The 13,559-nt window shown below is 36.0% G+C and overlaps 1 protein-coding gene across 4 annotated transcripts in view; it reads left to right on the top strand.

The window, feature by feature from the left end:
- Positions 1–13,559, top strand: part of KCNH7 (potassium voltage-gated channel subfamily H member 7) — a 242,856-nt gene that overhangs the window by 205,919 nt on the left and 23,378 nt on the right. For all 4 annotated transcript variants that reach the window (XM_052793093.1, XM_052793092.1, XM_052793094.1 and 1 more), the window contains 3 exons: positions 5,781–6,033; positions 9,559–9,764; positions 12,441–12,540. In XM_052793093.1, coding sequence (XP_052649053.1) covers positions 5,781–6,033; positions 9,559–9,764; positions 12,441–12,540 — 559 coding nt within the window. The remainder of the gene's footprint in view (positions 1–5,780; positions 6,034–9,558; positions 9,765–12,440; positions 12,541–13,559) is intronic.

Genomic DNA, 13,559 nt, shown 5'->3' on the forward strand with positions numbered 1-13,559 from the left:
TTATAGATGAAGAATGATCCACTGCAGCTCCAGTAATTTCAGCATAAAAGTGTCACACAAGTCTGTGTCATGGCAATGACTGAAAGCAAAAGATCCTAATTCTTGATAAGGTTGTCAGACTTCAAATCTCATTGAAAGGCGAATTAGCTCATCATCACACACTACTTCTCTCTCAACTGTTGCAAGGACCTTCTTCATATCCTGCAAAAAAAATTAAAAAAAAAAAAAATGACTGCAACATTTTCCTGTATGAAGAGGAGGAATCATCAGAAATAATCCTTATTCTATGTGGAGACCAAGAGCTGCTGGAGCAGAATTATCACCACCTGTGACCTTGTTCACTCTTTTCTAAATAGTGAAAGCCATTGGAAATGTTTTGGCCTTCTGCTTATAGAAATAGTTAATTTCTGTAATTAACTATCATAGAAATAGTAAATTCTAAATTCTTTCTAGAAATAGAACTAGGATGAATTACAGAAACTTTTAGCCTAAGTGAAGATGTTATTAAAATCTGAGAGTCGAATGTTTATGACAGAACTAAATCCCGCACTACTCTTTCTGTCAGAGGCAACAGCTACTGGGGGACAGAAATCCTAATTCAAAATCTATGCAGCACAATTTGTGCAGCTAGAGAGTCTCAGATTAGTGCTAAAATTAGGTGGTAGAAAGATAAAAATTAAAGACATAGGTTATTTCACCAAATATATAAATTACTATGAATTAATTTCACTCCTTCTTACAGAACAAACTAAGTCATGGGGTTTACTCTCTGTAATTAGTTCAAAATTTATTATTCAAATTGTTCGAGAACTTTATTCAGCATTTAGTGATGCCAATGTCAACATATCCTAAGATCAATATTATGCAGATGAGATCCAAATAGAGATTAAGTGTGTGTGGTCTATGACACAAAGTATATTTATTCCTGCCTCTTTGTACCTTCAGCTGCTCAATTCTTTTGCTGGGTTAGTTTTTGCATGGATCGGTTTCTCAAACCATTTCACGAGGAGAGATCAAGACAGGGCAGGAATAAACAGAAAACATGGGGAAGGACCAGAATTCTTCTTCCAGTTTATGCCATCTTAAATTGTCAGATGAAGATGAACTTGAGAGTCTACCTTTATCTTTCCCTCTATATACTGGATAATTGTTACTCATAAATAAGTTTGATTCTAGGACAAGAAAGCCTTAGTCAAAATGAGTTCCAAACAGATCCACAACACACAAGAGCCCTCTTGTGCTCTCTTCAACTGCTGCCTGGCATTTAATGTTTGATCCCACCTATATTTCAACAGAGAAAATACGTGACAGAAGATCATATGTAGAATTAAAGGAGTATCTTTGACTGCCAGACTGCAGGGACTGGAACATCTCTCATACTAGGAAAGGCTGAGAGAGCTGGGACTGTTCAGCCTGGAGAAGTGAAGGCTCACGAGGGATCTCATCAATGTTCACAAATACCCGAAGGGAGGGTGTAAAGAAGATGTAGCGAGGCTCTTTTCAGTGGTGCCCAGTGACAGGACCAGAGGCAATGGGCACAAAATGAAACAGGAGGTTCCATCCAAACATCAGGAAACACTTTTTCACTGTGAGGATGACTGAGCACTGGCACAAGTTGCCCAGAGAGGTTGTGGAGTCTTCGTCCTTGGAGATACTCAAAAGCCATCTGGACATCATCCTGGGCTACCACCTCTAGCTAGCCCTGCTTGAGCAGGGAGGTTGTACAAGATGACCTCCAGAGGTCCCTTCCAACCCCAACCATTCGGTGATTCTGTTGGTATAGAATGTGATATTTCTATGTTTAGTGACAATTATTGTAGCTAATATCCTGATTTGCTTCAGCTTGGATGCTTTGTAAATATTTTCTGTGGGACAGATGTCAATACCTGTTCTAGAACTGAGGACAGAAAATCTAAAAATTGTCATGAATCTTATCATTTATCCAAACAAAACAAAGTTATCATTGCCTCAAACATTTGCTAGTTGTCTGAGGTTAGGGCACATAGATGTCTCCAATTCTGTTGTTACAAAGGTGTCTGATACATGTATGACTGATACCCTGTTGTCATCTTGAAAAAGAGAAGTTAATGAAGCTGGACTCCCTCTCCACTTATAAAAGACCACATTCTTCAAGGCAATATGAATCATGTCCCTACTATCCTCACTAAACTTCAATCACTTATTCCACATAAAATGTTTTACTTATCTCTGAAGGACACTTTCCATCTCTCTAAGCATGCCAAGTAGATAAACCAACATTACTTGATGTGGAATAAGTTTTATTCCAGACAGGAAGAGACGACTGAACTTCGACTGGGTAACTATCAGGGAGAAACAACTGGAACCTATGGTCACAGCATCATAACTGTTTTTTCCTTTTCTTTTCTTTTCTTTTCTTTTTTTTTTTTTTTTGAAGGGGGGAAGGTTGAGGCTGATTTTATATCTTGTTACATGTCTTTTTGAGAAGATCTATGTCTCTCGAATTATGCATGGGTTCTGATTATAAACATGATTCTAACCATGAGAATCCAAGACTTTTCTCACCAGGGCCCAGTGGAATCACTATTGAGGAGATATTGAATGTAACAATAGAAACATGTCAGGAAAGAATGGAGCAATTGAAACCCAAACCTGTATTCAAATGATTTATTAATTTTGGATTTGTCATTGAGAATAATGCTATTTAAAGAGCAATTCTAGCTTTACAATTTTCAAAATTTTATTTTGACAATGGTTTTATTTTTGCATTACCTAGTCCTGCATTCATATAATTTCAAGATTATGCTGGCTTTTAGTTGTTTAGAAAAGTGTATTTTAAATTTTTCTTGTCACATTGGAGTGTGACTTAAATGTGTTTAAAGTCTCCAAAAGCTCACAACAAATGAAAAGAAGTGAAATGCAATATTTAGAGTTTTATTATTTTTAAGCTAATCTAATGATTTTGAAGACTGCATGGATGATTTTCTAATATTTAGAGTTGTCAGTATGTGTATACATAATGTATTGATGTTGATTGCCACATTATAAGACCATAATTTTCAATACAATTGTTCCTGCTCTATACAGACAATCAAAGATTTCTGTAAGAATCAGATACTTCCATATTAACACAAGCTAAAAATTGATGAATAAGAAATATAGTCTCAAAATAATTAAAATCTGAATATTAGGAATATACATAGAGGCTTGGGTTGGCAAGGTGTTGTCTGTACTGCACAACATCAACCTTAATTTGGAAACACCAAATTCTGCATAGTGTCAGCTACTGGACTTGGATTAAATACCTCACTAAATACAATGTACAATGATATGGTAAGCTCCTTTTAGTAATGTAGTATATAGCAGTTTTAAGAAACATATCTTCAAATCAGCTTCTTTCTCGCATTTCTGAACTTGTGTTAGTGGAGTGATCTCCAAAACTCCATTGGAAATCAACATTATTTGGGCACCTGTCTTTCTTCTAGACATTTGACAATTGTGGTATTAAAGAGTAAATGTTCTTCCTCGCTGATGTATAACAACTATTTTAGAGTGTAAGCTCCATGGGGCAGGGACTTTTTAATCACAGATGCTTGAACAGAGGCTAGTATCTTTCAGATGTTATTGGCATATAAATAACTATTAACTAATACGCAATGATTTTAGAACAGTTTCATGTTAAGTATAAATTAATTATCAAAATAATTGTTTCTTTAAAGAAATACCCAAAGTATCTTCAGAAATATAAACCAACACACATGGTCTGCATGGTTTTTGCTTAATGGTAAAGTACAATCCCTTGATAAATGAGATGATAAACAGAAGCTGATGTGAAAAATGAATACAATTCATCCTAAGGCTGTGCTCCTGACTTTCTAACAATTCAAATACCTTTTCCTGTAAGTACCTCTGAATTGAAAATATACTTCCTATTTTGCACCCTATAAAAAATTAGACATCTTCTAAATTATATTCAGATAGATGTATAGCAAAAGAATTAATTCAAAATAGGTCTTTTTTACTCACATGACCAGAGAACAGTTTCAAAATAAACACCCGTAATTTTTCTTCACCTGTCTCATTGACTGAATGTATTTGGTTGTCAGTTTCTCAGTATCATTCAGTAAATAAGTTGCTACAACCCACAATATTTTTATTTCAATATAATTATAATAAAATAAAAAGAGTAATTGAATACTGAGCTATTTCTAGTGGTGTGATAGATACTGAAAACAGTGGCACCACAGAAGCTTTTCATTTATCATATTTTCTTTTGCTTATTATTGTTGAATGCTGGCTTTTTCTGAGGATGTATAAATTTCATATGGTAATGCCCTATAGCTCATAAAATTTTTGTATATATGTGTGTTAAAACATTCTGTTTGTTATTTCACAGCATTGATTTCCATTAGCAATCATAGAAACATTCCAATTCAGTTAAAGGTACTAATATTTCATTTGTAAATCATAGCTTGGCCTGTGTGGACAGAAGCCTCATATCAGAAATGTGTTCATCTTCTCTACTAGCAAGGGATATGAGTTGTGAATATCTTTATGCAATAAGAGTGAGTGCACAGACCTTTCTTGTGCCGAAGTAAGAATTAATATAGCAACAAGGGAATGCATTTTGGATATATTTTTTTTCTGTGCAGGAATATTTACAAGTTTGTAGAAAAACACTGCAGAGGATTACAGGAATAAATTAATAGACTGCTCTAAAGACAAAAAGACACATCCTGTTCACATATTCATAAGACTGGTAGCATCAGTTCATGTTTTGTCCTTAGAAATATGCAACAGATGTAGCCAGTCCCAGGGAAATCATATGACCCATTAACATCATTCACAGCAGATAACAGGACTTAACGGAAAGAAAGGGTGGTGCATAATAATGTGTCAGGCCCATTCCTTAACACAGTGGGCAGAGTCACAAAATTGGCAGTACTCCCACAGAAGTCAGTAGTAGAAATGTTTATTGATTCTAAAAGAATCAGAGGTAATATGATCCTAGACAATTTAGAAAAGCTCACACACAATGACCGCGTTGTAAGTAGCTCACTTTTTTTCTTCTAAACAAGATTAACATGTTACCATGGTACCCAAGAGGAATCCCATGGTTCTACTTCAGGCAAACTCCCATTGTTCTGAGTAAGACATGAACAAGGACCATAGCAACTAGCCCTATGGTTTGCTGAACTAATCATCTGCCTATGCAAATCTGCATAACACCATTGTTTCAGTGGCACATGTTGCTTTTTCTGATAAAAATCTAAGTCCTACACTTACAAGAAGAATATATTTAACATGAAAATCCCATTAAAATGCGCTCTCTGAAAAATATCTGATCTTGTTCAGATAGCTCTCATTTTACAAATGTCATTGTTATTTCAGCAAAAACCTTTCATATTAAATTTAGTACTTTTATAATTGATAAAAATGAAGTTAGACATATTAGTCCAAATAGGTGAAATTCAGTCAAGACTCTCCCTTTAGCTGTCTTATTTGTTATTTTACTGCAGTATATTCATTCTTATACCTTGATAACATTTCTTGCAATGAAAGAAATCTTAATAACGAATTTTGTAACCACTACATACATTAGTATGTACTTTAGTATTCACATTTTATAAGCTTTGCAATATAGATTACACTATTCACTTGTTGAATTGTAATACTCTGGCAGCTCTTAGCACCACCTCTATTTGTATGTCACTTCTTTCTTTCTGTGCAGGAAGAAAACAAAAATTATATAAAGCAACTTTCATAGCATTCACATGAAATCCTTATGCTTGTCTTTCCAGGTCCTGAAGGGGTTTCCAGAATGCTTACAAGCTGACATTTGTCTGCACCTCAACCAAAATTTGCTTCAGAATTGCAAAGCTTTCCGGGGGGCCAGCAAAGGCTGTCTTCGAGCTTTGGCTATGAAATTTAAGACAACACATGCACCTCCTGGAGACACTTTAGTGCACTGTGGAGATGTTCTCACTGCTCTTTACTTTGTGTCAAGAGGCTCCATTGAAATCCTTAAGAGTGACATTGTTGTAGCCATTCTTGGTAAGTAGATTACCACAAGGCATGTTAAAAGAATCAGGGGATGGAAAAGAAATATCCGTTGTTGTTCCTGGGGAAGGAAATTTGTAAATGTTTTACTCACTGTTATTTAAAATCAAGCAGAGAAATAATTTGAGGAGCAAAGTCTACATTACTGCAATAATTCATGTACACCAAAGACCCCATGTCCTTGGATATCGAAAATATAAGAGCAGGAGTGAGTCAGATTCTTCCCTAAGTAAGTGGTAAACTGCAAGTTGAGGCAAGCAGATATCAAATTACTCCAGTTCTGATTATGCTGCAAGAGCCAAAGTCAAGGATACCCTTTTCTTTAACAGTGTATGAGAGTACTGAGTCACACAGACCCCCTATATGCTAACTGGAGAAAAAAAATCTATCTACTTTAGGCATTCAAAATGTCTTGTAGAGGTTTTCAGAAATGTCTGCTTCTGCCCACTGAGCATATAGAAAAGGAAGAGAATAACAGATTAATCTGATCTTGATTGATACTTAAGTGTAATAACACCAGTGTTTCCCCTATATTTCTTATTAACATGTTCTTGTTGTATAGCACGGGGAGTTGTTTTCTTTCCCAGTGAAGATGTCTCACAGCAATGTTCAATCCAGCTGGGAGCTCACCTGCAGCTGGTGATAGCTCTTATGTCGAACCAATAAGACTTCATTAGCCACAGCAATTTTAAAAGTAAAATAACTAAAAACCTACCTAAGCAAGACTACTGGTTTGTTTCTCCAATTTAATATCAGGTAATAAGAACACAAAGAATGATTGAGTAGATGAGTAAGGATTTTGCTCTATGGAAACCTGCTCCAGCTGTAACATCATTCATATGTTCTCCTTTCTATTTATCATCTGCTGTAGGAACTTACAGCCAGAAAACTAGCTGAAGCAGAACGTGGACTGGTAGCAGTATGTTGCTATTAATCCACTTGCGACTGACTATTCTACTAGTACTTTGCAGGGTGGATATGTGAACAGAAGTACAAAGGTGTGCCTACAGCAACTCTTCCCTAGGTTTAGATGGTGTTACCAAGATGATTTGTCATCTCATGATGTTGCACCTCATCAGATGGGCCAGCTTTAGGCACAAGCAAAGTAGGGAGCATGCAAGTATAACACTGTGAGGTTTTTACACTCACTGTGTGAGTGTCTTCCCCTGATTATGAACACTGTGGTTCATTGAGGATTTCATCTCTTACATCAAAAACATGTAAATTTCTATAGCACTCACAATCAAGAAAAACTGACAAGTTTATGAACTCATTAATTTCTTCCTGGATGAAAGATGCAGACTGGTCAAGTTCTGCATGTTATGCACATCAGATCCTTGTGCTCTCACACTGCAGGAGAAACCCAGGTATTTGCAGGGCAATGCCACTATATGTCTTTGAGCCTACAGCTCCTCACACCAGGGGCTGCAGTTTGCAGCCTCACTCTCCCAGGGAAGGGTGGTTCAGACAGAGAGACAGTTGTGCACAACTGCAGCCAAAAGGAACTGCTCTCTGGGCCCACATCTGTTGCACAATCCATGAGGCAGGAGCCTGACTGATAGCTGGCTCCAGTCAATGAGTCTGTGGTACCTTGAAGAATCTGCTAAAAAAGAACAGAAGATGATACAAATGAAAATTACTCTGCAATGAAATCACCCAGAAACCTAACAAAGATTATCAATACTTAGCCAAATATTTTTAGTTAATTCCTCTTTCTGAAAAACCTACACACAGAAATGGACACAAAAACCACTCAATGCTATGTCCTCTGGGGTTGAAAAGACTTCAGTCCAACAGAGGTAGCATGGATGAACTTTCCACCCTTAACAAGTTTTGCAACTTCGTCACAGAAATCAGAGTTCTGAGAAATGTTGGGTTTGTCCCTCAGTTTTCCTCAACTTGTCTGCACTGTCTGATGCTGCTGAGTAAGGTCTGATCAGTACTGACCTGACAACAGTAGTTCTGTGCCAAATCCTTAGAAAATACAATAGCTGTGGACCTCGTAGAATCTACCCCCTCTTTCAGCTTTGCATACAAGATATAAAAATACTGCATTCATGTCAATAGTCATATTGCAGAGAAGGTATTATATGCCTTGAATAGGGACCTCTGCATTCATAAACATTAACACCAGAAGGACTGTTAGATTATATTGGCTAACCTCTGTTATATCACTGACTCCTGTTACACTTCATACCTTTAACTGTCTGTTGTGTCTAATGAACTGTGTTTGATGAAAGAGAAGCAATGGGGTGTGATCTGAAGACATAACGAGATGAAAAAGTGATCACTTTTCTTGGCAGTTTATTTCCATAGTTAATAATTTTTATTTTTAAAAAAGTGTGCTTTAATTCCAGTATAAAATTATCTTGCTTCAGTTTATTTCCATTGGTTCTTGCTATACATTCCTTATTATATTCTAGAGGCATTTAGTACGGAGTAATTTTTCCTCTCTATAAGGATACATGCAATATAATCAGGTTACCTCTTAATTTTCCTGTTGATAAGCTGAACAGACTGTGCTCTTTAAGACCCGCACTGTAAATCAGCCCTTAAATTATTTTTTGCATCCTTTAGCTGCTTGCTCACCCAGTTTTCAGCTTCCTTTTTAGAAAATGGAGAAACTGGAACTACTTGCACTAACGTAATATAAAAGCCACAAATGTTTAACACAGAGGCAAAATCACCCCTGTATTCTTTTTTACCAGTCTACTGTTTCTCAGTTGCTATGACCACTATTCTTTTCCACAACCATTTTCCTAGTTCCCCCCGCCAAACCCCATTTTGAAGGTAAGCCCTGCAACTCTTAGTTTAGAGCATATTTTCACTGGTCTATGGCTGCAACTGCTCTGCATTGATGAAGGTTAGGTGCATATTTGGGGAAAACAAGCAATTTAATAGAGATGACAATTTTAGCAAACAGGTACTGTGAATGTATCAACATTGATGGAAAGAATTGTAATAGTATCAAAACAGAGGCAGCTATGTTTAAAGAGCTTCTTCAAAACAACTTCTGCATCTTGGAAGTTTTGCATTCCCTATGAAAAATATAAAAAATAAGACATTTTCTACTAAAATATATTTCAAGTATGGTCTGTTTCTTCATGTAATTCTTAACAAAATGAGATTCCAGGCCAGACAGGTCCTGTACTCTACTAAACAACAGAAATTACATCTTTCTCACCATAACAATATGATTTAAATCAGCAAATACTGTTTTTACAAGAAAGGACAAATGACCCTGCTGTAGTCATGCTAGATGGAACTGAAGAAATGCCATGATGAAATAGATTTTCCTTTCTCTTAGTCCAGTTATATGCCTATGTAATTTCATTGATTTTAGTAATTTTGCTTTTAATATTTAATAATAATACTTTTTATTTACAACAATGTCTGTACAATGGTAATCAGATTGTATCACTTCATGTAAAATCAAGTATTCTACACCATTATCATAAAGAAATACATCATTTAATTTATTCATGTTTAAAATAATAATCTCTAATTTTCTTTCTGCAGGGAAAAATGATATTTTTGGAGAGATGGTACATCTTTATGCAAAACCAGGAAAGTCAAATGCAGATGTGAGAGCTTTAACTTACTGTGACTTACATAAGATCCAGCGAGAAGACCTACTAGAAGTTTTGGATATGTACCCTGAGTTTTCTGATCTCTTTCTCACCAATCTAGAACTGACTTTTAATCTGAGAGATGAAACTGCAAAGGTACATACAATAAGTAATTTTTTTCTTAATATTGGGCCAAATGTGTCCCACAGTAGAAAAACTTGAAAATAACAATTGAAAAACCAAGGTTAGCAAAATTAAAAGCTAAAAGCCTGAGGCCAAATCCTATTTTAAAAAAATACATTCACCTGATTGCTCCTACTGAAGTCAGTTAAACTCAGCAGAAGTCAATGAAATTACTCAGATGATGCTAATCTAACAGGATTTGGTTCTATATTTAAATAGTATTAAAAATTCAGCCAGGGGAATTTTGGATGTTTTGTTAAAGCCATGGAAAATATGTTTTTTTCAGATGACTATAGCCTAGGTCACCACAAGGGGAACTTTTGACACTAAATATAATTGTACAGCCATAAAATAAAGATAAATCAGATTATCTGGATTCATTCTGTGTCTAACAATCAAAAATATTTAATTGCCTTTCAAACATGAATTGTTAATTCTCTTATCTTGGAGTGCACTCTACCTCCTAGGGGAATAAAAGTGTACAAGGGACTTGTCAAATTTCACTCAGTCTTCAGATTTGGAGGGATTTCTTGGTCTCTTTTTCTCACAGTGCCTGTCCTAAGTGTCCCCTTTTGCACAGATTGCATCTTCAGGAAAATAGAAAAATTACCAGTGTTTCCTTATTTTAGGCTGCCGGGGTCAGTCTGAATTGGGAAACAAAGGGGAGGTTTGGCCAGAAGGGGAGAAGGGAAAGGCTATTGCCCAGCTTGTGCTACTGGGGCTAAAGCTTTCCTTAGAAAGTTGCAGGGTACACCAGCACGGGCCACCAAACATGGACTACACTGCACATAGAATGACTAGTTTACATTTCATTATTTCTGAGATACTGCCATTTTGTGGTTTCTTAGTACACTTTTAAGGAAAAACAGAGGTTCAGTGAGAAGTAATATAATTTGGCCTCAAAGGCCTTCTGAGAAACAAGGAGACAAAGAACACTAAGGCTTGGGCTCTAAATGATAGGGGCATCTTTGCTAATCACGTGTGGATCTTTAGTTTAAAAAATTAAAACAAATATAACTTCTGATAAGAAATGTCACTTCTTTTTATGCTGAGCCTTTTTTTAATAAAAGATCATTCTGAAAATGAAAGACCAATTCTATTCTTTATTTTAAAAGTCATCTTTTTGTGTTTATTGAAAAGGTCATCATTATTTTAATTACTTGTGAACTACAATACAATGAATTTATAGTCTAGTGATAGATTTAAGTTAAAACTGAAAGTCCACATATTTGAAAAACTTCCTTAAGGATTAATTCACATTAATAATTTTAGTCTGAGCAATTATTTCCTACAATTACATTGTCATCAATGTTTTATCATTATTTTTTCCTTAGATCTGAGAAAATTGAAACAAAATTCCATCTTCTGTGTCGTGGTGTACAATACACAAAGAAAGTCCTCACTGCTCATATTCCTTAGAAATTTTTCTGTTGTTATTTCTTACTGCTGTACCAGCCACTAGGAAAAAATCGCTAGACTTCACAGGGACAGGGAAGGGAGGACAGACCCATGCCTCCGAGCGTGCAAAATCACAGTTTTCTTTAGCAATTCCACTTGCTTTCCACTGTCTATTGCAATCCAGAAAATGATCCCCCAAAAGAAGTGATGAGCACATTCTGATCTTCAAAACATCACTCAGATCCAGTTTTGTTATCTGAATAATAGGTGCTTCTGCTTCGACTTCCATTCCTCTCCTCCTATTTATGTAAAAGTGCCTTTTTCTTCCTGCAGTTATTCAACCAGTGGGCCACCAGTGAAGCACCTTACCCACCAGGTTTACAATTAAGGGAATAGAGAAAGATGTAAACACTTCCCACTTCTTTCCCTCTGCCCTTCTCCCACATGCAAATCTACTTACTTGAGTGAGGGAAACCTCACTAGCACAGGGAAGGGAAGTAGGCTGAAGCCAATGCCATGGGTATGTACACAAAGAGCATAACTGGTGTTATATTTGCTTATTTGTAAATTTCTTGGTTTTAAATAAGTAGAAAGAAGAGTTAAATGCATCTTATACTTATTAGGGCAAAAAACCACATCCATCTTCCATAAGATGGATATAGAAAGACAACATTGTGTTCTGCTGTGGAAATAAGTATCTGAATAACTGAATCTGATAGAAAGGAAGGGAGGGCCTAGAAAGAGAAAATAATGAGGGGTAAAGTGTCTGGTGTTTGTAAGCCTTATATTTATTGTTGTAAAATGTAACCTTCATAATCATTACCACATAGTTAAATATAAATCTAATCACAATCAGTTACCACATTACTTCTTGCAATAGTATACATTCTCTGCTGGAGGGGTTTGGGTTTTTTTTCATTAATTTCTTTAAGATTACTTAAACCACATCTGTGTAAGTTCAGGAAGCTGATAACACATGAACACTTGTCTTCACATGTAAATTTATTATCAGGATACTTTTCTTTCAACATCAGGTGGTGACATTGTTGTGTTTGCTCAATCTGCATGAACTTTTTAACATTAGCATTGAGCAATACCATTAGCTGGGGATGGAGAGTTTGATGCAGACTGACTTGTGTAATATTGCCTTTCTTAAAGCTTGAACATGATTAACAGTCAATCACCTATTGAAAACCTGCTCTCTTTAGATGGGACTAATCTGTCATTATGTTTCATATTTCATTAATCAAGTCTGACCTCGTAATAAGATCACAAACTACTAATGATACGGATGGAGATAACTGCAAACTACGAAGACGGAAATTGTCCTTTCAAAGTGAAATAGAGAAAGGTAATTAACTTCATTTCTTACATTAGACAGCACTGCTTCATTATTCATTGGTATTTCACTTGGTAATGCTGGGTACATTAGGGTGCCATGTTGGCTGTTACTGTAGCAGCTCCTGAGAATCCAGCTGAGCAGCAAAAACACGCTGTGCACTGTCCCCTATGTAATTATATATGACTAGAAGATATCAGTGTCGCCCTTCCATGACTTCACACCTATCAGTGCAGAGCTGTTCAAACACTAAGCTACCTTATTGCCTTTGAGATATACATATATATGTGTGTATTACCTCTTAAACAATATCTATTTTCTGAGACACCATGTTTTAAACTGTTTGGAGAAGCTAGTCTATTGGTTTATTTATTAGCAACATTGATTTTATTTCCTCAGCAAAGTGCTTTGTTGAACTTGATGCTAGGTAGTGTTTCTGCCTGGAATCAAAATATTTTGTTTTCAGGTCACAGTAGATTCACCACAGTCAGATTTTGATTCATATGGTAATGTGTAGATGGTTGTCCTGGCAAGAGTTCAGGTAACATTTTCTGTGCTTATGTTCACCTTAGAAGCTTTTGGGAGTAATACTAATGAAGGAAAATTCAGTGAAATATTAAACTTTGTCACCAGTATTCAGTACCGCTAAATACAGGAACTGTAGATAGTAGCTGTGGTCAGACAGCAACAGTCATGAAGACAGCTAAACTGATACTCAGGGTTTTCATTTTTATGTAGGGAAGGCACAGTTCCTTAAATAACATTACACATTTATGGTCCAATGGTTTGTCTGACAAATTACTGTTTCTGATATGCCTGTCTTTCACACTCCACAGTTAATCCCCAATCCTAAATGCCGCATAATACCAATTTATAGAGTTGCAGAGTAGCTGAAAATAAATGGGAACACTTTAAACATACATAGCAGGTATAATGTTCGATGAAGGAAGACTTTAATCCAGAGCGTGGCTACTCAGAACAATGACATTACTGTTCAATCAAAGAAGCATCTTTAGGGCAGGAAGCCAAGA

This window comes from Harpia harpyja, chromosome 7 (assembly GCF_026419915.1).
Source record: "Harpia harpyja isolate bHarHar1 chromosome 7, bHarHar1 primary haplotype, whole genome shotgun sequence".
NCBI classification, from domain to species: domain Eukaryota; kingdom Metazoa; phylum Chordata; class Aves; order Accipitriformes; family Accipitridae; genus Harpia; species Harpia harpyja.